Source organism: Grammomys surdaster, unplaced genomic scaffold (assembly GCF_004785775.1).
Source record: "Grammomys surdaster isolate TR1022 unplaced genomic scaffold, NIH_TR_1.0 126313, whole genome shotgun sequence".
In the NCBI taxonomy this organism is placed as follows: Eukaryota; Metazoa; Chordata; class Mammalia; order Rodentia; family Muridae; genus Grammomys; species Grammomys surdaster.
Genome location: NW_021621113.1, coordinates 8,572,913 through 8,595,788, shown reverse-complemented (window position 1 = coordinate 8,595,788; position 22,876 = coordinate 8,572,913). Strand labels below are relative to the sequence as shown.

The 22,876-nt window shown below is 47.7% G+C and overlaps 1 protein-coding gene across 1 annotated transcript; it reads right to left on the bottom strand.

Moving 5' to 3' along the window:
- Positions 1–1,208: 1,208 nt before the first annotated feature.
- Ifnlr1 (interferon lambda receptor 1) lies at positions 1,209–21,108 on the bottom strand. Its single transcript, XM_028759982.1, has 7 exons — positions 21,031–21,108; positions 17,148–17,271; positions 8,285–8,469; positions 5,929–6,071; positions 3,261–3,420; positions 2,820–2,950; positions 1,209–1,967 (listed from the first exon to the last, which is right to left on the bottom strand). The coding sequence occupies exons 1-7, from the start codon at positions 21,086–21,088 to the stop codon at positions 1,209–1,211; spliced, it is 1,560 nt and encodes a 519-aa protein (XP_028615815.1). The 5' UTR covers positions 21,089–21,108.
- Positions 21,109–22,876: the final 1,768 nt, after the last annotated feature.

Here is a 22,876-nt window from a genome sequence, read left to right as displayed (position 1 = left end):
ATGATTTTATGACTGGGGGGTCACCACACCATGAGGATCCGTTTAAGGCTGGTAGTGTTTAAGGTTGAGGACGTCGGCCTTAAGGGGTGCCTTCACATGAGTTCTGTACGGCTGTGGCTTTATGCCAGCCTCGGAGCCGCACAGCTCCGTGAGTAAAAGGGGCTGTGAGCTCTTTTCTGCATTATGGAATGTTTAGATCCTCAGCCACAAAGACTTTGGTTCTATGGGTGACACCTGCAGACCAAGGACACACATTGCACTCCAAAAAGGACAGTCACCTGTTTCCAAAAGACACTAGCTTCTCAGATACTAGGACCTCATTATGACCAAAACAGATACAAACAAACAAACAAACAAACAAACAAACAAACGCCTAAAAAACTTAAACCCTGATACAATGCCATTTGAAAAGGACACCAGGCCAGGAGTGGAATTTTTGCCCTGACCCAACCAATATCAACCCTGGAAGGTGAACTATATTTGAGAAAGTAGTTGGTTAGGCTGTGGTTTCAGGGAGCCCCTGACTAGAAGGTGACAAGGAAGAAATGGGGTGACCTAGAGTGTAGACAGGGTGGAAGGTAGGCGTTTTGTCACTCTTGGCTTAGGGGTTGCTGGTGAGAGATGCCTGGGGTCTCCCAGGAGTCTGGACTGATGGAGAGTTCCAGTGCCTAGTCAGTACAGGTGACACTGGTGGCCCGGTGTCACCCGTTAATTGAAAACTCCCCGAATCCTCACCATACCCACATGACAGCTGCAGAAGAGGAAACTGAGGCATAGAGGTTAAGAGCCACTTGCTAAGTGACTACTGGGAACGGTAAGGCAGTGATTTGGACGCAGATCTGTTTTGCACAAGGCTGTGTGTGACTGATTGACTAGAGCCATCCTTGGTGTCCACAGCCACCTGGCTTCACCTGTCTCATTTTGTCTGAGGATGATTTTCCACTAGGCCTGTCATCCCTGGGACAATGGGCAGACTGGAACTCAACTAGTCTCTGACAGCAGCTCCAACCCGCTCACAGCTCACCTACAGCAGGTGGGTCATTGGAAATGGTGACATCTTACAGCTCAATCCAAATGACAAAATGCCATAAAGATCCATAAAGAACAGCCAGGACCTCGGCTACCACTCAAAGGGACATGACTCTTGGAGGTGTCTCTGGTCCAGGCAAGTGCAGTAGAGAGAGCATGGATGGACCATCAGGGCCAGCTCACCTGACCATGTAATCTCCCAGCACCCCAGGCCTGACCTCTGTCCTCTGGAGGCTTGAAGTGCCCCAATAGCCGGCGTTGCTATCCTTAGGTTCTGGTTCCCAGTCTTCCTCCTCTTCCTCTTCCTCCTCTTCCTCTTCCTGTTCCTCAGGATTGCTGTCCCAGCAGAAAGTCAGTGTCTGAAGAGAAACTGGGGGCTCCACAGCCAGATCTCTCTTTGGGGATAAGGAACCCCAAATTCTCCACCCAGAAAGGTCATCTTTCAGAATCTCTTCCACAGTGCCCAAGTCCTCAGAAAATTCCAGGCATGGCAGAGGCTCCTGGTCCGGCTCCTTCTGGTCCAAACAGCTGGAAGATCCAGCTTCATCCTTATACGACGAGTCTCCTGTGCTGGACCAGCTCCTGTCTGAAGAGTCCCATGCAGAGGAGCCTTCACTCCCAAGTGGGGATGTCCAAAGACCCCCTGAATCCACCCCAGATTCGTCTGCCTCTGAGTGCTCCATAGCCTGGAGCTTCTCCCTGATGAAAAGGGGCCGTTCCAGGTAGGGCTGGATGCTGTCACCGTCATCTGTGTCCTCATCTTCATCCTCAGTGCTGTCTTTTTCTGGTCCCACCTGTAGCGTGGCTGGCTCTCTGACCTGAGGGACTGGTCTGATCCTTATGGTCAGTTCCTTCTGGGGACAGAGGATCAAGTTATCTGAGAACTCAGGTCCACTGGGCTGGAAGGCTGCCACTCGGTATCTGTATTCAGAAAAGTCCTGATGTAACAATCAGGGAGAGAAGGTGAGTTTGGCTTCTTGAAGCATGATCGGTTGAATCTCCCCCCCCCCAACCCCCCAGCAATAGTCCAGATGAGTTCAAGTGGAAGTTGTTTCTTTGGGAGATGTTTCCAGGAAACACCAGGGCCAAGCGTGGGGGTGGAGGGTGTGGTGGGGGTGGGGTGGGTGATAGGAGTGTTGTAGGCTCTACAGGCCTTTGAAACTACTCCCTGCTGTGGCACAGGGACACACAGGGAGTCTGTCCTCAAAGCCCTCTCACTCCCCAAGTATTTAGAGAGCCCCACCTGTGGTCCAGCTCCTCTCTGACTTCTCTTGGCCCCTCCCTCCCCCGCCCCCATGCCCCCACCCCCCTCCCCCCCGCCCCCACACCCCTCCCCTCCCCAGCTAGCTCCTGGATCTGACAGAGGAGTTAGCACCCGGAGATTGGCCTGCGGATGCTTGGCCTTGGTCAAGTTGTAAACTAAGCATCTGCATCCTTAAAAGATGCTTACAGATGGTCCCATCTGTACCACCTCCCAGCCCTTCTCCTGGGTCTCAGGGCTGCGTGCTCCTCTTTGCACCTGACACTTCCTTAGCAGAAGGTGAAGAGACTCCACAGAAAGGGACTTAGGTAGTTCTCCCTGGGGGCAGGTTTGCTGTTGGAATTGGGGCTAAAGGCATTCATCCTGAGATGTGGGGATCTAGACACAGAGACAAGAAGAGCGATGCTACAGTCTGGACCAGTTCGGTATTCTGTCTGAAGCACTGGAAACTCAATCTTACTTCCTGCTATTCAACACCTCACTTCTATATACCCCGTCATGCCTTCTAGACACTCCAGATATGCCATACCAGTGCCTGGGGCGTCTTCACCCTCCGAAACCAGGGGTTCCCTTTCATTTTCTTCCATGCCACACCTGCTGCAGCCGCTGCTATCAGTAGAAGCAAGATTAAGGGCATCGCCAAGACAGCTCGGCTGGCCCCTAGGGAGGAAAGAACACAGAACAGAACAATGGCCCCAGTCCCTCAGTGTAGCAAGTACTTCCGGTGGCACAGTCCTGCTCACTCGTAGGAGACTAAGGCCATTCTAGTGGAAAGCCAAGGCTCAAATTGGTTATGAAAACTACCCAAAGACACACAGTTCCTGTGGTAGAGTTGGGATTTCCATCTGTGAAGCTATCTCTCAGTTTATACTTTCGACCATTCGATCATGAAACTTCTGGTGTCCCAGGGTGGTGGCAGTGGGGGTGGCAGGGAGGGGAAGTCCTCACACTAGTGCTGCTTTGCACCCACCTGGAGCCTCTAGGAAGATGCAGCTGGGCTCAGAGAACAGGCTGTACTTAATGTCAATTAAGGTATAGACGGTTCTGGCGCTGAGGCAGTAGCGTCCATTAGCACCTTGCTGGAGAGGAATCTGCACTGGCTGGTCGTATGGAGTGCCAGGAAACAGGGTCTGTTTGGAGAAGCAAGAGGCAATGAGCATGCGCAGAGCTGATGGATGAGCATGCGCAGAGCTGGTGAATATCCGTGGTGAGGTGGCCAGGTGACACAGAGCTTTTATTTCTCTTATATTGTAGAGTAAGCACTAAGGGCATTTTCTACAACCCGGTTTCTTCTCAGCCGTATCTCCTTGTGCAGACCGTTGGGTTCAAAAGCAGCCTGCTACTTTGGGTCACTCCCATGTAGCTCACCAAGGCCTGGGAGGGTCCCCACTTGAAGAGGGGTTTCTATAGGTTTCCAGCCCTCGGGCCTCCCAGACCACTGGGGATGAGGGTCATTCAGTCACCTCAGGCTCAGTGTTGCCCCAGCTGCCCAGAGCAGTACAAGGCAGGGGTGGGTGACTACTGCTAATGGAGATATGCCCCGAGTACAAAATGCTTATCAGTTTCCAGAGATGGAGGAGAAGGCGACAAAACAGCTCCGTGGTTGTATTATTTCCGGGGTTGACACGACAATATGCTATGGGATAAAAGAAGGAAGATCTCTAGTTCCAGACAAAATACTAAAGTCGAGCCATGTGGTTCATGCCTATAATACCCACACTTAGGAGGTGGAGGCAGGAGGATGGGGGTTCAAGGTCATTCTTGGCTACATAACAAGTTCAAGGCCAGCCTGGGCTTTAGGAAATCCTATGTCAAATGACTCGGGGTCACTTAGTCCCCAGGAGATGACTTTAGTGAAGTCGCTTGCTGCCAAGCCTGGTGACCTGAGTTCAGCCCCTAAGAACCAGGAAGTGGAGGAGAGAGCCAATGTCACAAAGTTGACCTCTGACCACCAGAAGCAGGCTGTGACACACATGCCTGCCCCGCCCCCACAGTTACACACCAAAATAAATACATGTAATTTTAAAAACTGAAACAGCATGCATGGCTCGTTTCTGTTGGACGGTACTGGTTCAGGATATTTACTTCTGACTGACTTACAAAGATTGTTCATATTTAATCCGAGCATGGTAGCATGTGCCTGTGATTCTAACATTCACTCAGGAGGCTGAGGCAAGGGGATTGAGTCTGGGCTAACCTGGACTACATAATGAGACCCAGTTTTGAACAACTTGTATGTGTTGATGGGGTACAGTGTGATGCTTTTAATAGTCACGTGATTCTGGAAGGCAGAAAGCACCTTATATTCACACCCCTAGGATCAGAGGTGTGAATGTGAATGAGTAAGAGCCCCTGCTATGCCAATTCTACCCCACGGCCTGATTTCATAAACAGGAATCCTGCAAGATGCACTTTTGTCTGTGTCATCCACAAGTGGCTACTTTTTTTTTTTAAACTATTTATTTATTATATGTAAGTACACTGTAGCTGTCTTCAGACACCCCAGAAGAGGGCATCAGATATCATTGCAGATGGTTGTGAGCCACCATGTGGTTGCTGGGATTTGAACTCATGACCTCTGGAAGAGCAGTCAGTGCTCTTAACCACTGAGCCATCTCACCAGCCCAAGTGGCTACTTTTGAGTCACAGCCGCAGAGCTCAGACCCTGGAGCCACAGTGGCAAACATACTGACGGTGTTCTCATCTGCCATACATGAGTGAGTATTCACGCCTGCTCCTCCTGTATGCTAGACACAGGTCTGAAGCTGGGCGTGCATAGAGCCATTCATCGACAGCTCTGGGCTTTTTCTTTGCTTGGAGCTCATGTGGACTTTCAGGACTTTCTGTAATGAATCTGGTGACTCAACTTCCTGCAGTCTAAACTACTTCAGTCCAACTTTTACTGGAGGTGTGCAGGAGGAAGAGCTGAGGAGAGAGTCAGTGAAGTGCTTTCTGCGCAAGCGTGAGGACCCGAGTTCTATCCCTGGCACCTGCATAACAAAAGATGGGCACGCCTGTAGTCCCATTGCAAAGGAGGCAGAGGCAGGGTCATACTCTCCGGGCTTGCTGGCCAGTTAGACTAACTTAACCTAGAGCGCCTGGTTCACTAAGAGACGCTGCCTCAAAAGATACGGTGGAGCATCAGTCCGAGCATTGAGATCTTTTTTTGAATTTGAGGCCAGCCTGGTCTACACAATGAGTTCTGGGCCAGCCAGGACTGCATGGTGAGACTCTGTCAAAAAAAAAAAAAAGTGGAAGCATCTGATAAAGGAACCTTGCAGCTGCTATATGGACACACACACACACACACACACACACACACACACACACTCACCGGCACACTCAAGTGCACACATCCTCCGCCTTGTGCCCTGTCCCAGAGGTAAGGCTCATAATTTTCAAAATGAGGTTGAAAACAATTTACAGTCGAGGCCTCGTGTGTCAGAGCGCCCCGTGCGTGCGTCAGAGCTCCTCGTGCTTCATCTCCTGTGGAGAACACTCCAGCTGCATGGGAAGCTGCACAGGCCGTGGGTGTTGCACACCATCCAGGGCTGCTTGGAGTCAGAAAACCATGGAAGGCCTCTTGGAGGAAAGCACGCAAGGCAGTGTTGAAGCAGGGAGAAGACAGGCTTTCCTACCTTGCTTCCCAGGCCCTCCTTCCAGAATTCCACCTGGTACTTCAGTTCCAGCGACGGCATGCAAGGCGGCAGCTGGTAGGTAGCGTTGACCCTTAGGACCTTCTCCATCTGGGTGAGCACCAGGGTGGGTGGGGCTAGCTCCACTGTCAGAAACAGAATTGGACCAGTCTATTCTTCCGGCTCTGTCCAGTCCAGAGAACATCTCATTTTTCAAATATCATGTGCGCTGCAAGCTCCTTATAGCTCTTATATCTCCCACTAGCCCTGGGAGGGAAGCATCACAGTCCGGCTACGTGTGTGCATGTGTGGGTGCGCATGCCTGTGAGTGCCAGTGCAGAGGTCAGAGGTCAGTGTATGCTGTCATCTTCCACTGAACTCCACAGTATGTTTTAAGTCAGGGTCTCTCACCGAGCCTGGGGCTCACTGAAGCATTTGACTTCTCAGCTCTCTCCCAAGCCTTCACCAACTCCATTTTAAAAAAATAAAGTAAGACCCTAGACCAGTGATTCTCAACCTTCTTAATGCTGTGACCCTTTAATACAGTTCTTCATGCTGTAGTGACCAACATAAAAATTAGTTTTGTTGCTACTTCATAACTGTAATTTTGAATTGTAATAAACATGTCTGATATGCAGGATATCTGATATGCGACCCCACTGGTTGAGAATCACTAAGGTCCTAGAAGCTATACCTTGTCAGGATATCCTGTTAGCAGTGGGTGGCTGTTAGACGGGAGTCTGGATCCTTCTGATTTTGTCAAGTCTGAGTGAGGAAGGGTGGTCATGAGGGACTGTGAGCACCAAATAGTAACCTCACAAAACTTAGGCTCTGTCTCTTGCTGTCCCAAAACGAAAGATGTGGGTAGGGAGATGGGTTAGTCAAAGATGTCCAGGAAAGCAACCGAGCACAATGTACCTACACATAACACCAGGTGTCCCCCAGGGGTGGCTCTCCAAGCAATCACAGGAGACCCCATAATTCTTGAGAACTCATTGATCTACAGAAACATTGACATCTGGTCTTTTGTGTATAAGATCAAAGAAAGCTGCTGAGCACACTTCCACTGACAAGGTAGAGGCTGGTAAAACTCCTTGGCCACAGGTGCTTGTGGCCCATGGTGGAAGAGGAAGCCTGTCTTGGAAGAAGAAACTCCTAGAAGCAGGAGCTCAAAGATCTTTTCTGGGAGTCAAGGAGAATTGTCCCAGAATGTCAACCTGAATGGCATTTGTTTGCCCGGCTGGATTTTACAGCTAATCTGGACCAAAGCCCTGGTCTCCTCAATTTTTATTACCTTCTCCTCCCACATCTTATACAGGGAACAGAGATGGTTTCCTTCAGCATCACCAGCTCATAGGTGTGCCCAGAAGCCATACTGAGTGGACTCCCATCCCTAAGCTACCTGACACTCTGCTTCAGACACTGCTGGGGAAATCTTGGAACTTGAGTTGATGTTGTAATAACAGGCAACTTTGGGGGACCTTGACATGAGGGCAAGTGAATTCTGTGCTTGCAAAAGATGTGAATTTGGGGGCTGAGAAGAAATCCCACGGTAGGCAGAACCCCCACCAAGGATGTTCCATCGGGGTCCCTGGATTTGGCCAGCCTGCTGTGTCATTGTTGAGTGGATAAACGAATTTCAGTTAAGATTTAGAGCCATAAAATGGCGAGTTTACCCTTGGGCCATGCAGATGGGTCAGAGCCTTGAGGACAGGGTGATGAGATGCCAGATGTGACAGGAACCCAGTTGTGTCACCTCTGGTTTGAGGAAAGGGGCGCATGAGGAGAAACACGGGTATTCTCAGCAGCTTGGAGAGGCTCCTAGCTGATAGGAAAGGAGGGATCAGGGACCGCAGCCTGGCAATCTGAGTGAGTTCATAATCCATCCTGCCCTGGACGTCTATGGTGAGATCCAGGCAGAGGGGCGGTTGAGCTCCTTGGATCTCTTGCCTGGAAAAGCCAGTCTGGCCTATCTGGTAAGTTCCAGGTCAGTAAGAGATTCTTTGTGGAAAAAAAAGGTGGGATGTGCCTGAGGAATGACCCCTGCAAGCACACATGCATACATGTGCACACACATGAACACATATTCGCACATATTAGCACACACACAATTGTTTTGCTGTCCAGTGTTCTCAGTCAGCCTCTTCATTAAACGAGCCTACTTCCAATATTTATTTTGTATGTGTGTGTGTGTAGTATGTATGTATGTATGTATGTATGTGTATATGTGAGTGCAAGAAGTGTCAAATCCCCTAGAACTGGAGTTATAGTCTGTTGTGGACCACCTGACATGGGTACCGGGAACCAAAGGCTGGTCCTCTGCAAGAGTAGCAAGTGTTTCTTTAGTCTCCAGACTTACCGTCAAAAAGGTATTCCAGGTACCCGGATTCCACCCATCGGGACCTGCCATGTGCAGAAGCTGCCTGTACTCGTCCTTTGAACTTGTTGTACAGGTCCAGTTTCTTCAGGCACATCATCAGGGGACACACCAGAGCCTTGATGCCTGCACAGTGCTTCACATTTCGCCAATAGGGTTTGGTATACCTGGGGTAGGGGCTGGGGGACCAGAAGAGGGTGGACCATGGTTAGAGGACCTCCCAAATATAAACCCCACCCTTCAGCCAGATGCCATTGGTCCATCTGCTTGTCCATCTGCTCAGCCAGGCAGCCATTGGCAGACAAGTGTGGAGGGGCATCCCACCTCTTTCCTCAAGATCTCTGGGTCCTTCCATGGGGCGCTTCCCCTCAAACCCAGTCTCCTATATGCAGTTCTCCTCACAAGGGTTTCATAGAACCACCGTCACCAATCTTAGTGGATATTTTCTGTTGATTTCTTCAGGAATATATAGACTGACAATCTGTTATATGCCAGAAGCCGTAATTGGTGCTGAGCAGGTATCAGAGGGGAACCCATAGGGCTTCATGGGACTGCAACATCCTCACAGCATAGAGCTCAAAGAAGTTATCTATATCCAGGCATTATTCCAGGTACCAGTGAATCAGCAAAGCATGACAAATGAGGTCCTGCCTCCCCAAGGTACTCATAGCTGATGGGAGGGAACAAGGAACAGTTGTCACGCCCACAAGACAAACCCAGCAGCTAGTAGATGCAGTGATAAAACTAATAAAAACGGAGCCACCACTTCCAAAGGGAGGCTCAAAAAAGGCCAGAGAGGGAACTCCCCAGTGAGGAAGAAGAGGAAACTGGGTGATGGAGATGCAGTGGGAAAGCAAAAGAATGAAGGCCTGGGATGGTGTGCTGGGTAGTTTTTGTCTACTTAGTACAAGCCAGGATCATCCAGGAAGAGGGAACTTCAATGGAGAAAATGCCTCCATCAGATTGGCCTGTAGACAGCATTTTCTTGACCAGTGACTGATACGGGGGAGAAAAGCCCACTGTGGGCAGCGCCACTCCTCAGCAAGTGGCCCTGAGTTGTATAAGAAAGCAGACTGAGCAAGCAATGAAGTGCGAGCCAGTAAGCAGCACTCCTCCATGGTCTCTGCTTCAGTTCCTGCTTCCAGGTTTCTGTCCTGCTTTGAGTTCCTGTCCAGACTTCCCTCAAAGATCAGCTGTGAGCTGGACATGTAAGCCAAAAATACCCTTTCCTTCTCAAGTTGCTTTTGGCCATGGTTTTTATCGTAGAAATGGAAAGAAAGCACACTGGGACAGATGGAAAGGAGTTGGGCATATCCAGGAAAAAAATGCAAGAAGGCCGGAGAGCCAAAGCCCAGTAGGTAAGGGAGGGTGAGGCCAGAGGATAGGGGTGAGGGGGACTTGGAGGTGGTGTCATGTTGGGTCTTGGTTAGGATGTGAATTTATCCCAAGTGTGATGGGTAGCCACCAGACACTTAGTGGAGACCACTATGGTTTGAAAGCATATGTTCCTCCAAACAAATGTTGGAACTGAAACCCAACTTTCTGGTTATTAAGTCATGAGGACAACATGGTTCATAAGGATGGCTTAGAGAGCTGCTCGGATGCTCTGTCTCTTTCTCACATGAGGTCATAGGGTTGGCCTCTCAGCCTTGCGAGGACACCATGAAAAGGCATACTCTTAGGAGTGTCCTTCTCCAGGCACCAGATCTGCTCATGTCATGACTTTGGCTCCCTAGCCCTCAGAAATAGGAGAAATAGTTACCACCTCTAAATCACCCAGACTGAGGTACTCTGTTAGAGCACCATGAACAGGCTGAGGTCCACTGATGTGATTTAACTTATAATTTTAAGAGGTTATCCTGGGAGTTGGCCAGTTGGTTTCACGGGTAAAGGCGTGTACCACACAACCCTGGCCACCTCTGTGCGATCCCTAGAACACATGTAAAGATGGACGTAGAGGCTAGGAATGGCATATGTGGCTTTAATCGCAGCACACGCACAGGCTGATGATCTCTGTGAGTTTGAGGCCAACCCGGTCTGCATAATGAGACCCTGTCTCTAAAACAAAAACCCAACAAAAAAACAAACGGGCAGTTGGGAGGTGGTGGCGCACTCCTTTAATCTTGGGGAAGGAGCCCTGTTTCAACAGATAAAATAAATGTTGGCCTTTGATCTCAGAAGAAAAAAAAAAGGGAACAAAAACAGGAGAGAGGGAAGGAGCTCAGTCTCAACGGATAATAATTGTTTAAGGTTTCTTTCATTGCTTTCAGTTGTGTTAATTATCAAAATACAAGTGGTTATAAATCTTTTGTGGTATAAATATGGTATTATAAATCCTCTGTGAGAGAGGTCAAAATAAACCAGGCCTAAAGAAAAAGGAGGCGTCTAAGTTGAATCAATCTATATTTTTGATGATTTTTGGATTGCTGGACCAAGGACATGCTATTTTGGGAGAGAGACCCTGTATTTGTGTTAACAGGAGAGAAGAAAAGGCTTTGGACCACTTCCAAAGTAATATGGATCAGATATGATAGGGGATGACCCACTAAGGATTTTGAACTACAGATAGAAAAGAAAAATTCAAGATGGAACAGGACAGGTAACATGTTATGCTAATCCCTCCACAGGAGAACAGCCCTGAAACTGGCTTAGACATAAAAATGTCTCTAGCTAAAACTTCAGCTAAAATTAGCCAGTAAATTTTGTTATGGAATTAAGGTTATGGAATCCTTAAGATCCATCATGTCATCCTTCATGTGGCATGAATGAAGATTTATTACAACTGGTTATTGATCAAATTAACTCATAAAAAAGACAGCTGTCTTTCACTTGCTCAAACAAGGAGTGGAAATTTATCTTTAACTGATCTGTGCACCTTGCACAATTCATACAAATACCTCTATAATACTAAAATTTTGGTCATAAGATTCATACATTGCAGAATGAAACACCAAGATGCAGCTCTGACAAGATTCATCCTCGGGAACGCTGACATGACCTGCCAGTCCAGCTCCCTTCCTCCTGAAGCTAGAAACTCGCTCCCAGAACAGCTTCAGAAATAGCTACTGATTCCCAATGACCTTGGTTCATCCAGCCTTTCAGACGGATCCAGTCAGAACTTCAGTCAAACCCTGAACTTTCTAAGCATACAAAGACTGGATAACAGCCGGGCGGTGGTGGCGCACGCCTTTATCCCAGCACTTGGGAGGCAGAGACAGGTGGATTTCTGAGTTTGAGGCCAGCCTGGTCTACAGAGTGAGTTCCAGGACAGCCAGGGCTACACAGAGAAACCCTGTCTTGAAAAACAAACAAACAAACAAAAACCCCAAAAAACAAAAAACAAACAAACAAACAAACAAAAAAACAAAGACTGGATAACAAATGCTAAAGCTAGCTTTTAAAACTCTAACCAATTTTCCCAATTTTCCTACCCCTCCTTACCCCTTAAAAATTATAGATATATTCATCACCCCTATTCAGCAGGAAGGAGCCATGGAAAGTCATCATCCCTATTCCTTGGTTTCGGTGTCTGGTTATGGTCATTTTATAAATTATAGATAGGTTGTTATTTTAAGGGATAATTTGGAAATGAGTATAATTTTGGACAGGGAGGAAACTAAATAGAGCTTAGATTTGGGGATTTCTGTCTTCTCTTCCCTCTTCTCTGTCCTTTCTTTCTTAAGTAAAGGGAAGAGTCTTGAAAGGAAAAAGGGGGATAGAGTAATATTATAAGACATTAGATATCAAAAGTTTTAGCCGGGCGGTGGTGGCGCACGCCTTTGATCCCAGCACTTGGGAGGCAGAGACAGGTGGATTTCTGAGTTCGAGGCCAGCCTGGTCTACAGAGTGAGTTCCAGGACAGCCAGGGCTACACAGAGAAACCCTGTCTCGAAAAAAAAAAAAAAGACATTAGATATATGAGATGGATTACTAAATTTACTCTTACACAAAACATTTTACAGCTGTAATCTTACATTGGTAGAAATCTCTAAATTTTGATGCAGAATTGAAGTTATATTTTCTTACATTGGTATAGAATTTATATATTGATACAGGTTTAAAGTTTCCATTGGTATAAATCTTTGTGTGTTGATACAAATTCAAAATTAATTTTGTTACTCTGAGATAGGCATTGTGCCTATGCACATCATTTGAGAATAAAAGACTTAGGCCCAGTCCTTCTAACAGCTGCTATTACAGACTGTTTAGGATGATTACGTAATGCAAGTTAAGGGCCAGAGAGTAAACTCATGGTAACATTAGGTTCTGATTTAATTATGATAAAATGTTTTCAATATTATTCAAATAGTAAATAGCTAAGAGTTGTCAAGGTTTAGCATTTCTTTATTTTTGTTTTGTTTCGTTTTGTTTTTTGTTTTTCAAGACAGGGTTTCTCTGTGTAGCCCTGGCTGTCCTGGAACTCACCCTGTAGACCAGGCTGGCCTTGAACTCAGAAATCCGCCTGCCTCTGCCTCCCAAGTGCTGGGATCAAAGGTGTGCGCCACCACTGCCCGGCAAGGTTTAGCATTTCAGATACTACATAGATATAGATATACTATATATAGATAGCTAGTCTTCAAAAGCATCAGAATATAACATTTAAAATTATTTCATTATTAATAGATCTTCTGAGAAGGAGGCACATCTGCTCCTGACAGCACCCCTTCACAGTTCAAAGAAGACATTGAACATTGTAACCTCCATATGAAGTTGGTCCAGTTGTGGCAAGGTGGCCACTGGGCAAGATTCTCCCTAATTCATCTACAGACAAAAAAATACTGCTCAGGAAAGGACACACAATGCACGACAGTCGACAGCTGAGCTTGGCCAAGACAGAGTAAGCTAGACCTTCATAGTTTCTGCTTCACTTAAGGCCTGTCAGATGATCCTGGGCCAGAAGGCTGAAGCAAATGCTCTGATGTTTTGAGGAACACGGGACAGTCCAGGCAGTCAAGTGTCTCTGCAGATTGTTTAAATTTTGGAAGCTATGTTTTTTGTGTTTTCTATATATTCAGGTAGTAAGTAATTCTCAGATCTCTGATGGGGTTGAAGACTAGTTATTGTCTCATAATCAGACTTAAGTTGTTTAACATTGAGGAATATGTCGTAGATTTGAAAGGATGGTTTTCAGATAGTAATGCAAGTTAAAATCAGAATATAACTCAGGTATAGAATTGTAAACTCTTTAAGTTAGGACAGATGATAGAGTAATTTACCTAAATTGCCAAATATGATAGACTGGACATTATAAGTGTATTTTATAGTTTATAATTTACAAAATTGTTATAATTGTGTTCAATGTCTATCTGAGAAAGAGCCTTTTTAACTGGTCAAAAAGTGATAAGTCTAGTGGGTTTGGTCTACTGCTGCTTGAATTGTGTTAATTTGGGTCCCCAAAATTGCACGAGAATCCGCATGTCCATATGTAGGACACTGAGGGACCTTGCCCCCAGTTGGTTTTGATTGGTAAATAAAGTTGATAGCAGCCAATGGCTGGGCAGGACAGACAGAGGTGGGACTTTAAGGATTTCTGGGAAATGGACGGAGGAAGGAGAAGGGGATCCACCATGCTGGGAGAGGAGAGGAAAGATGCCATGCCTGAGAAGGAGTGAGACAGAGGGCATAGCCTCCATGTAGGAGACACAGCAGCCTCAAGAGGGCTGCCTGACTGGGTCTGGAGCAGCCAAGATGGAATATAGATTTTAATAAGTAATGACTTGGGAATATCAGAGGAAGGTGGATTAGTTATGCAGAGGTTAGGAGGTGGCCCAATCATTGAGCTGTTTTAGGCATATCAAAATATAAAGGCTATGTGTGTGTATTTCATTCAGGAACCCAGAACATTGGGGTGGGTAGCACAGAGCACTGCAGCTGCTGGGATCAATTTGAGTAGCATAATAGTAGTAGTACACACACACACACACACACACACACACACACACACACACACTTTGTTGTTTTGCTTTTTTGTTTTGGTTTGGTTTTGAGACAGGGTTTCTCTGTATAGGCCTGGCTGTCATGAACTCACTCTGTAGACCAGGCTGGTTTCAAACTTGCAGAGATCTGCCTGCCTCTGCCTTCCAAGTGCTGGCATTAAAGGTGTGTGCCACCATTGCTTGGCTTGGGTTTTTGTTGTTGTTGCTGTTGTTGTTTTGTTTTGTTTTTGGTTTTTAGATGGAACTACCTATATAGACCAGGCTGGCTTTGAACTCACAGTGATCTACCTGCCTCTGCTTTCTAAGCGCTGGGATTAAAGGCATATGTCATCAACCTCAAGCAAGGAATCTTTAGAAAGAAAGTCTGGGTGCTGGTGAGATGGCTCAGCAGTTAACAGCACTGACTGACTGTTCTTCCAGAGGTCCTGAGTTCAATTCCCAGAAATCACATGGTGGCTCACAACCATCTGTAATGGGACCCACTGCCTTCTTCTGATGTGTCTGAGGACAGTGATAGTGTACTCATACAAAATAAATCATTAAATCTTGAAAGAAAGAAAGAAAGAAAGAAAGAAAGAAAGAAAGAAAGAAAGAAAGAAAGAAAGAAAGAGAAAGAAAGTCTGTAAAATAAAACATCTTACTGGAAGCTGCCCCTCCAGGATTGACTGGCATCTGTTTCTCTCCTGACTTTCCCTCTGGGAGTGGACATGTCTCTCACATCCCTGTGCTGCTGTTTCAGTGTAAAAGCACATGGCTTCCTCCAGTTTCGGAGGTCCACTGAAGGAGAGCAATTTTGTCTCGATGTGAGTCACAGTCTAAGTCACACCCACCCCTGATTTAGATAATAGATGAAACTTTGGACTTACAGTGAAGGCTGGAGTAAGGAAAGACCTTTGGGGTTAATGAGACACAGTGAATGCCTTTGTGAGAACACGAGTTTGGGAGAATACTGAAAAGAGCGTGTAACAGCCATTGCAAACTGATACACGCTCCAAACCTGGAAACAGCCCAAAAATTCACTGAGGGGAAAATGGAGAAACACATAAAAGTCTGGTCATGACTGGAATACTACTCGGTAATGAAGAAGAAATGAATGAACACTTGTGACAACATGGGTGGATTCCAGAGAGGTGCTAAGTAAAACCAGCCAGGTAGAAAAGGGGTGCACTACACAGAACCATTTCCTGTTTGGGGAACAGGACCTTATGCAAATGACTAAGAAAATTTTCCTGAAATAAAAAGACTAGGAGCCAGGCTCTACTAGAGACTTTGAGCACGACTTTGAGCACCTAAAGATGTCAGCTCAGATTCAGTGACAGATATCAGCACAGTTCTGCAAAATTAGCAGAGTCTAGAGTAGTAGTGGTTCTCAACCTGTGGATCTTGACCCTTTGGCGGGGCATATCGAAAGACCCTTTCACAGGGGTTGCCTAAGACGAAAATATTTACATTACAATTTATAACAGTAGCAAAATTAGAGTTATGAAGCAGCGGCAGAGATAATTTTATGGTTGGGGGTCACCACAACATGAGGAACTGGATTACAGGGCTGCAGCATTAGGAAGGTTGAGAACCTCTGTTCTAGAGCAAAGGGAACATGTATTGGAGACTCTCCTACAGACGTTAGGATAAGGGAAATGAGTAACGGATAATCATAGGTTCTTCAAAGGCTATCCTCTCCCATGCCGCGACAACTAAGACTGTAGTGTAAACACGGTCGACAAGAGAAATTGAGCACAAATCCCAAAGAATCAAATGTAGGTGGAAAGTGCCAGGTTGGGTGAATGCATCAGTCACTCTGAGCAATTACACACGTGTGTGTCCATGATCGATACCACTGTTTGCCAAGAAGACCTAAAGCAACAGCTTGGTAGAGGCCAGCACAGCCACAACACAGAATCTGGTCTTTAAAACCTTCCTCTGGGTGGTTGTGTAGCTCAGTGGTCCCGAGCTTGCCTACCATGCATGAAGCTCCTGGGTTTGATTCCCACCACTGGGAGAAAGAAGGAAGGAAGAGAAGGAGGAAAGAAATGGACTTAAGTTGGGTGTAGCTGATCATGACTGGAAGATGGCAGACAGGCTTCCCTTTTAAGATTCCTCCAGACTAGTAGTGGCAGCCTGGGCTTCCAAGATCATAAGAACCCTGTAGCTCTGTCCAGCTCAATGCCCAGGCTCTACAGGAAACAAGACCAGACCCTTGGCCACTTCTTCACCCTCACCCATTGGCTAGAACAATCTTTTTGATGGTTTGAGTAAAAAATGACCTTCATTGGCTCAGGCATTTGAACACTTGGTCCCCAGTGGGTGGTGCTCTCTGGGGGAGGTGTTGCTGCCTTGCTGGTGGAAGGACATCCCTGGGGTGGGGCTTTGAAAGTTTCTAGCCTCTCTTCAGGTTCTGTTGAAGATGTAATTCTACAGCTTTCTATTCCAGCCGCTTAAACTGCCATTGCTTCCTCTGTTGTGGGTTCTGGACCTATAAAAAACTCTTTCTTCTATAAGTTGTCTTGGTCGTGGTATTTTGTCACAGCAACAGAAAAGTGACTAATACAGACCCCAAGCATTTCTGTCCCCTGGTATCTTGGCTCTCACAGCTCCACTTGGACCCTACTCCAACTTTCCACAGAGACTCACCCTATCTCCAGCAAGCCTGTCACCTGTGGCTCTCCGTCGAGTCTCTCCCACCACCTCTAACCCCCATCAAAAGCCCCTCCTCCCTTGGGAGGTATCAATCTCGTTGTAAAGTGAATAAAAAAAAAAAGCCCCTTCTCAAGGACTTGCCACAACCCTTCCAGTGACCTAGAGAACTTCTGAATGCTGACCACATGGAATGCAGACAGCCCAGGGAAGGGCCTCCGTTCCTCATCCACCCCTCCATCTCCCCACCCGCCAGCACAGAGGCTCCCCTATACCTTTGGTAGGTCACGAAATAGGTCACGTTTGGGGGGCTATCAAGGCCTGGGAGCCATGTCAGGTAAACAGTGAAGTTCTGGGAGAGCAGTGTCACATTTCTGGGTGGGGCTGGACGGGGCCTTCCTGTGGGAGAGAAGAGGTCATAAAGCCTGGAGCTCTTGGTTGAGCTTGGCATGGGTACAAATAGCTGAAGAATGAGAGGCATGACAGGTGTTCACTTCCTTGGCACCTGTGAGGAAACAGCATCTGCCAGCTACTGTATGGCAGCCTCTTCCTGTCCCCAAGCCTCAGTGTCCCACCTGTGTCACGGGGGCAGGTTCTATGAACTCTGGCACCTGAGGGTGGGTTCCACCTGATTGCCATGGGCCAGGAGCCAATGAATGGCCCTATACCGTTTCTGGATTCCAGAAGATTCTTGGAGAAAGCATTCTATTTTCCTTGTTATGTTTTTAAACTTTGAATTTATTATTAGTGTACTGTGTGTGCATGTACATGTGTGTTTTTGTGTGTGTGACAATGTATGTGTGTGTGCATGCCATGGCACATGTGTAGAGGTCTTCCCTGTGACCCCAGTGTCTGTCAGTCAGATGAGAATCACAGAAGACTTGCCAGGTTAAACAGATTTCTTCTGTAAGGAACACCTGGTTGTGGACTGGACAACTGGGTCCTAGGCACTCTGCCAGGTACAACAAGTATCCTGTGCGTCCTGGTTTCAACTTGAAATGCCTCCCACAGTCTCATGTTTTGAATGGTTGGTCCGCAGCTCTGAGTGCCATTTTGAAAGTTATGGTGCCTGTAGGAGGTGGGATAGGGTGAACCTTTGAGCATTCTATACAAGCCCTTGTTCCAGTCCATCTCTCTGCTTTGGGTCCAGCCCGGGTGAGCAACCCTTACCATACACTCCGGCTTCTGTAGAGTAAAGCCACTCTGCCTTGCCTTTCTCAGCACACTGGTCCTAGAACCTCTGAAACCCTGAGTCCCAACCCGTCTTTCCTCCTTTATGTTGCTTCTACCAGAATTTTGGCATAGCAATGAAAACGGAATTAATTCACCATAAAAACTACATTAGAACCACCATGGTCATCTCCCTTGCGGTGCCTACTGAGGACCAGGACCTGGACCAGGACGGGTTGACAGGCTACTGCTGGAATCCTAGGTTACCTGTGGGTTCTCAGTCCACCCTCTGCACAAAGGCAAGGGTTAAAGTGAAAGTTACATCATATCTGCCTCCTGCTTAACCCTTTCCAGGTTTCCATCTTTCCTACTCCAGGGAAACTCAGACGCCTTTACCAGAACCTCCAAGAGGATTCCCGGTATGACTCGTCCCTCCTCCCCGTTCTTCCTCCTTCCCAGCCATACTGGCCGGCCGGTGGCTCTTTGGGGAGCACTGTGGTTGGCTCTCTGCTCTCAGCCTTTACACATGGTGTTCTCAACATCTGGCCATCCTCTTGTTTCCCTCACATTCCTTTGATGGCACTGTCTCTCTGTGACATGTTCCCTGGCTACCTTTGCCTGGCCTCTGTCCACTGCTTCTTTCACAGAGAACTAGCTGTACTACTAATTACCTCAGCTGCTTGCTCCATGCCGTCTTCCTGTCCTCTCCTTGCCTTAAGAATAAACTTGACACTCTGCATCCAGGTGTCTGATAACCTGTCCAGGTGACCTGACCACCTGCCTGACATCTCCGGCAGCCCCTCATAGTCTCGCAAAGCTGTCGGTACCATCGTTTAGCTGTCTTTAAACCTGGGTGTCTCAGGTTGCCTGGAGTTCACCATCTAATCTTTAAAAGATTCTACTCAAATGCCACTTCCTCCAGGTAGCCTGCCTTGCTACCTCTAGACTCATGATGGCAACAAAGTAACATCAGACCCTTTGTATCTGGTTGTAACTTCCGGTTAGCTGAGGTGAGCACTTTGTGAGTGTTCAAGGAGCTTCCTAGGACAGGTGGGGAAACCAAGGGCCTCTTAGATCTAGATCTGGATCCAGCCGACTCGGGTCTGAGCTTTGAGCTGACCTCCTCTTCCAGTTTCTCCTGGGGCTCAGTCTTATTCTGTGTATCTTTTAAAAACAGATTTTTCGTTTTGTTTTGTTTGTCTCTTTGTGTAGCTGTGTAGTTCTGGCCTCGAACTCAGAGATCCACCTGCCTCTGCCTCCCTAGTGCTGGATTAAAGACATGTGCCACCACCACCTGGCTTGATCACCTTTTACGTCTATTTATCGTGTGTCTGATACATGCTATGGTGTACATGTGGAAGTGAAAGGTCAGTTTGCAGACATTGATTCTTTCCTTCCAGTATGTAGATTCTGGCAGTTGAATGTCAGGAACGCTTACGCTGGGAGCCATCTTGCCAATCCCCTTTTGACTATGGTAGAGACAAACGGCTCACTCTGTTCTAGGCTAGCTCAACTGTGCAGTGATCCTCATGAGTCAGCCCCTTGGGTGCTAGGATTACAGCATGAACAGCCGCACCTGACCACTTTTAACCTATGCTTTCTAGGTTCCTCCGTGTACCAGGGAACAGAAGAAAATGGTTCCATCTCCTGCCCCATTTGAGCTCATGGTCACAGGGAGAATTCAGTCACCTGGGTCACCATGAAGACCCACACATTTTAGGTACCAGGCAAGATAAACCCAGGTCTACATGACATCTTTCAGCTCAAGACCACGTCAGGGCTGCCTCCTCACCTCAGGGATTTTTGACTCAGATGTGGGTGTCTATTTCTAGCCTGTCCTGTGCCCTGAAGGTGCATGATGGAGACACTGTTGTTAAACCCAGCTCCCAGTTTGCCTAGCAAGAGGCCACTCTGCGCATAAGTCCCTTAGTTCTAAGCCATCCATGAGCAGGGCAAGCCCAAAGTTTGAGCTTGGCCACATGGAAAAAGTCAGTTTAGAGTAGCCACACTTCAGAGTCTTCAAGGGTTCCAGGGAGTACTGTAGCACTGTCTAAAATGTCATTCAGTCCTCAGGACAGACTACCCCTCAGGGCAGGTGTCACCTACACCCATCAAGGAAGAGGCACTGAGCTTAGAGATCAATGTTAACCGGTTTGTGTTGGGGATGGAACACCAACCCCACCCCCAAGACCCTCATTAACTCAAAAACACCGCTACAGAGTTGTTTGTGAGGTTGCTTGGGCCAAGGCTCAGCCTTGTTCCTCTGCCCTGTGTGTGCCCATCTGGGGTACTTCTTAGACAACCTCTGAAGTGCTCTGAGCCTCAGTTTCCCTCACCTAAAAATGATGACTGTCGGTCTCTTAAGGCAACTGGGCTGAAAACCTTAACGAGAACACAGTGCCCAGGACAAAGAAGCAACCAGAAATAATATGGGCTTTTATGATTGTTTTTCCGGTCTGAGAACCCTTCCAGCCCCTCTGACTGCGTCTAAGACTCTGAAGCATGCCCATGGCTCCCTAGACGGTTCTCCTCCCTAAGGCAGTTGATGAGTGGAAAGTTGGGGTTCCCTGCTTGGGTCCTGGCCTCTGGTATTTTGTGCCCCGCTGTCTTATTTACCAGATGAGAGACACAGAGACGACGCGGGGCGGGGGCCCCCCGTTAAAGAGTCTCCTAGCAGGAACCAGATCAACCAGAGCTGGGTCCCGGGCAGCTCCTAAATGTCCCCTACTTATAAGGGTCAATCAAGTGCGCACGCTGGGATTCAGTCAACAAGCTTCCCCGGTGTCTGTGCCTCGGTCTCCCGGCCCTGCCTGGAATAAGGAAACCCAGATCCTTCTGTCCAGGAAAGTCAGTCCAAGCTCAGGATTGTTTCACTCTGGTACCAAGCAAACCCGCGCGCGGCGAGTGCACAAGGTCCCTGAGGCCCGGCACCAAGTCCCCTCTTCGGGTGGGTGGCACACCTTCGCGATCCCCGCGGTCCATGCTTACCTAGGGAGCTCTGCAACAGAAACAGGAGTAGGGGCGCCCACCGGCCAGCTCGCCACATTTCGGTCCCGGGGGGGTCCCCGCCACCCGCCGCCAGGCACCGGGGCGGCAGGTGACTAGGGCGGCGGCCCAGAGAGGCGGAGCCTCCGGCGGTGCCACCGGCGGGGATTCACCTAGGGCCGCCCCGCGTCGCCTGCCGTGGGTGGGGGCGGGGCTCTCAGTATCATTTTCTGTAAACCAAACAAGAAATCCAGTTCTGGGGTTCCGATGAGGAGTAAGTAATCAGCACCCAGGGTAGAGTTCGAGGTTACCGGCAGGTGTCCCGTTTTGCAGGCTGAGTGAGGATGGCACCCAGCCTGTCTTGCGAGTTTCTTACCGAAGTTTCTGCAGGAATTCCCGGCAGGCTTGTTACTCCCCGCCTACTTCGCCGTAGAGGGTTGGAGGAGGCTGTCCTAAGATGCAACGCACGCTGTGCAGCTACTAACCAGAAAGGACATCGCTTCAGGCTTTGTTTTCTATCCGCGAACAGGGGACACTTCATTCCACCACACAAAATATTCTAACTAGCCAAGCAGGAGGAGGCTAGTTTTGTAAACAGAGAATGGCTGAAACCCGCGGAACCACGGAAGGGGAAACTGGTTCTTTCTAAGTTACTCTTCCTATAGATAGAGTTGGGGCAAGCAAGCAAGCAAGCAAGCAAGCAAGCGTGTGTGTGTGTGTGTGTGTGTGTGTGTGTGTGTCCCCTTTTGTGTGTAAGGATTAAGGGTCATGAACTTTATTTTCTGCCTTTTGCCTGCAGGGAGTGCGAATGGGGAGTTGGGGTGGATACCACCACATAGATACACTGATATTTATATGGAATTGTTGCAGAATTCATACAAGATAGAAAACGAACAAAAGCTGGTCTTTGGGGAAGCTGGCCATTGGCTCAGGTTCCTCTTGATTTCCTAGGAGGTCAAGAGATAGCTTAGTTTCCGTCTAGGGACCACAAGTTAACACGAGTTTTTTATTTTTTTTGACTCTGCTCTGTTCAGGCCCAGTACAACAAGGGGTGTCTGGGATTTTTATTTAACTACATTCGAGAAGCAGAAAAACACATCCTAAAATTATGAGCCTTTTAAGGTGTACACCTGTAATCCCAGCCGTGGGTTGATAGAGGTAGGAGGACCAGGAGTTCAAAGTCAACCTTGGCTATATAAGAAATCAATTATTGTGGTCCATTTTCAGAATGAGGTGTGTTTAGGGCTCATCAGAGATGGTGGAGAGGCACTGGGCCTGTTTCCTCTGCCTGGAGGCTGGTGTCTGCGTCCCTAGGCATCTTCAGTGTGTTCTAGGATTGAAAAGTTACAGGTAGTCTGCCTGACTGACTGAGCTCACACATCAGAAAAGGAGGGGTTTGTGTCCTGTACCATTTAGATAAGAAATTCCGAAAGGGGACAATACCAGACAGCAGATAGATTGTAACTTCCTCAATAATTCAGCCAATGAGAACTAAAGAGGGCCGAGAAATGTGATTAGGGGCATAAAAACCTGTTCTGTGTCACATTTGGTGTGCCAAACATGTTTGCCTTTTCTCTAGGCTGACTTCTACTTTGCAAGTTCACAAAACAAACTGATTCTCTGCTGTGTCAGCACTCTTATTCTGAAGTGAAGAGCAAATGTCTTCAGGACTCTCATTTTGAAGTGAGGACCATTGCTTCTCTCAGTTTTCTATGGAGTAGAGGCTAGTCTGATCCACTCAAGACCAGATTTATTCCAATCAAAACAAAACAAACAAAAACTGGATAAAGCTGTGTCTTCATAGACATCATAGGGAGAAATATCCAGACATCACCCTTTTACAGCAATG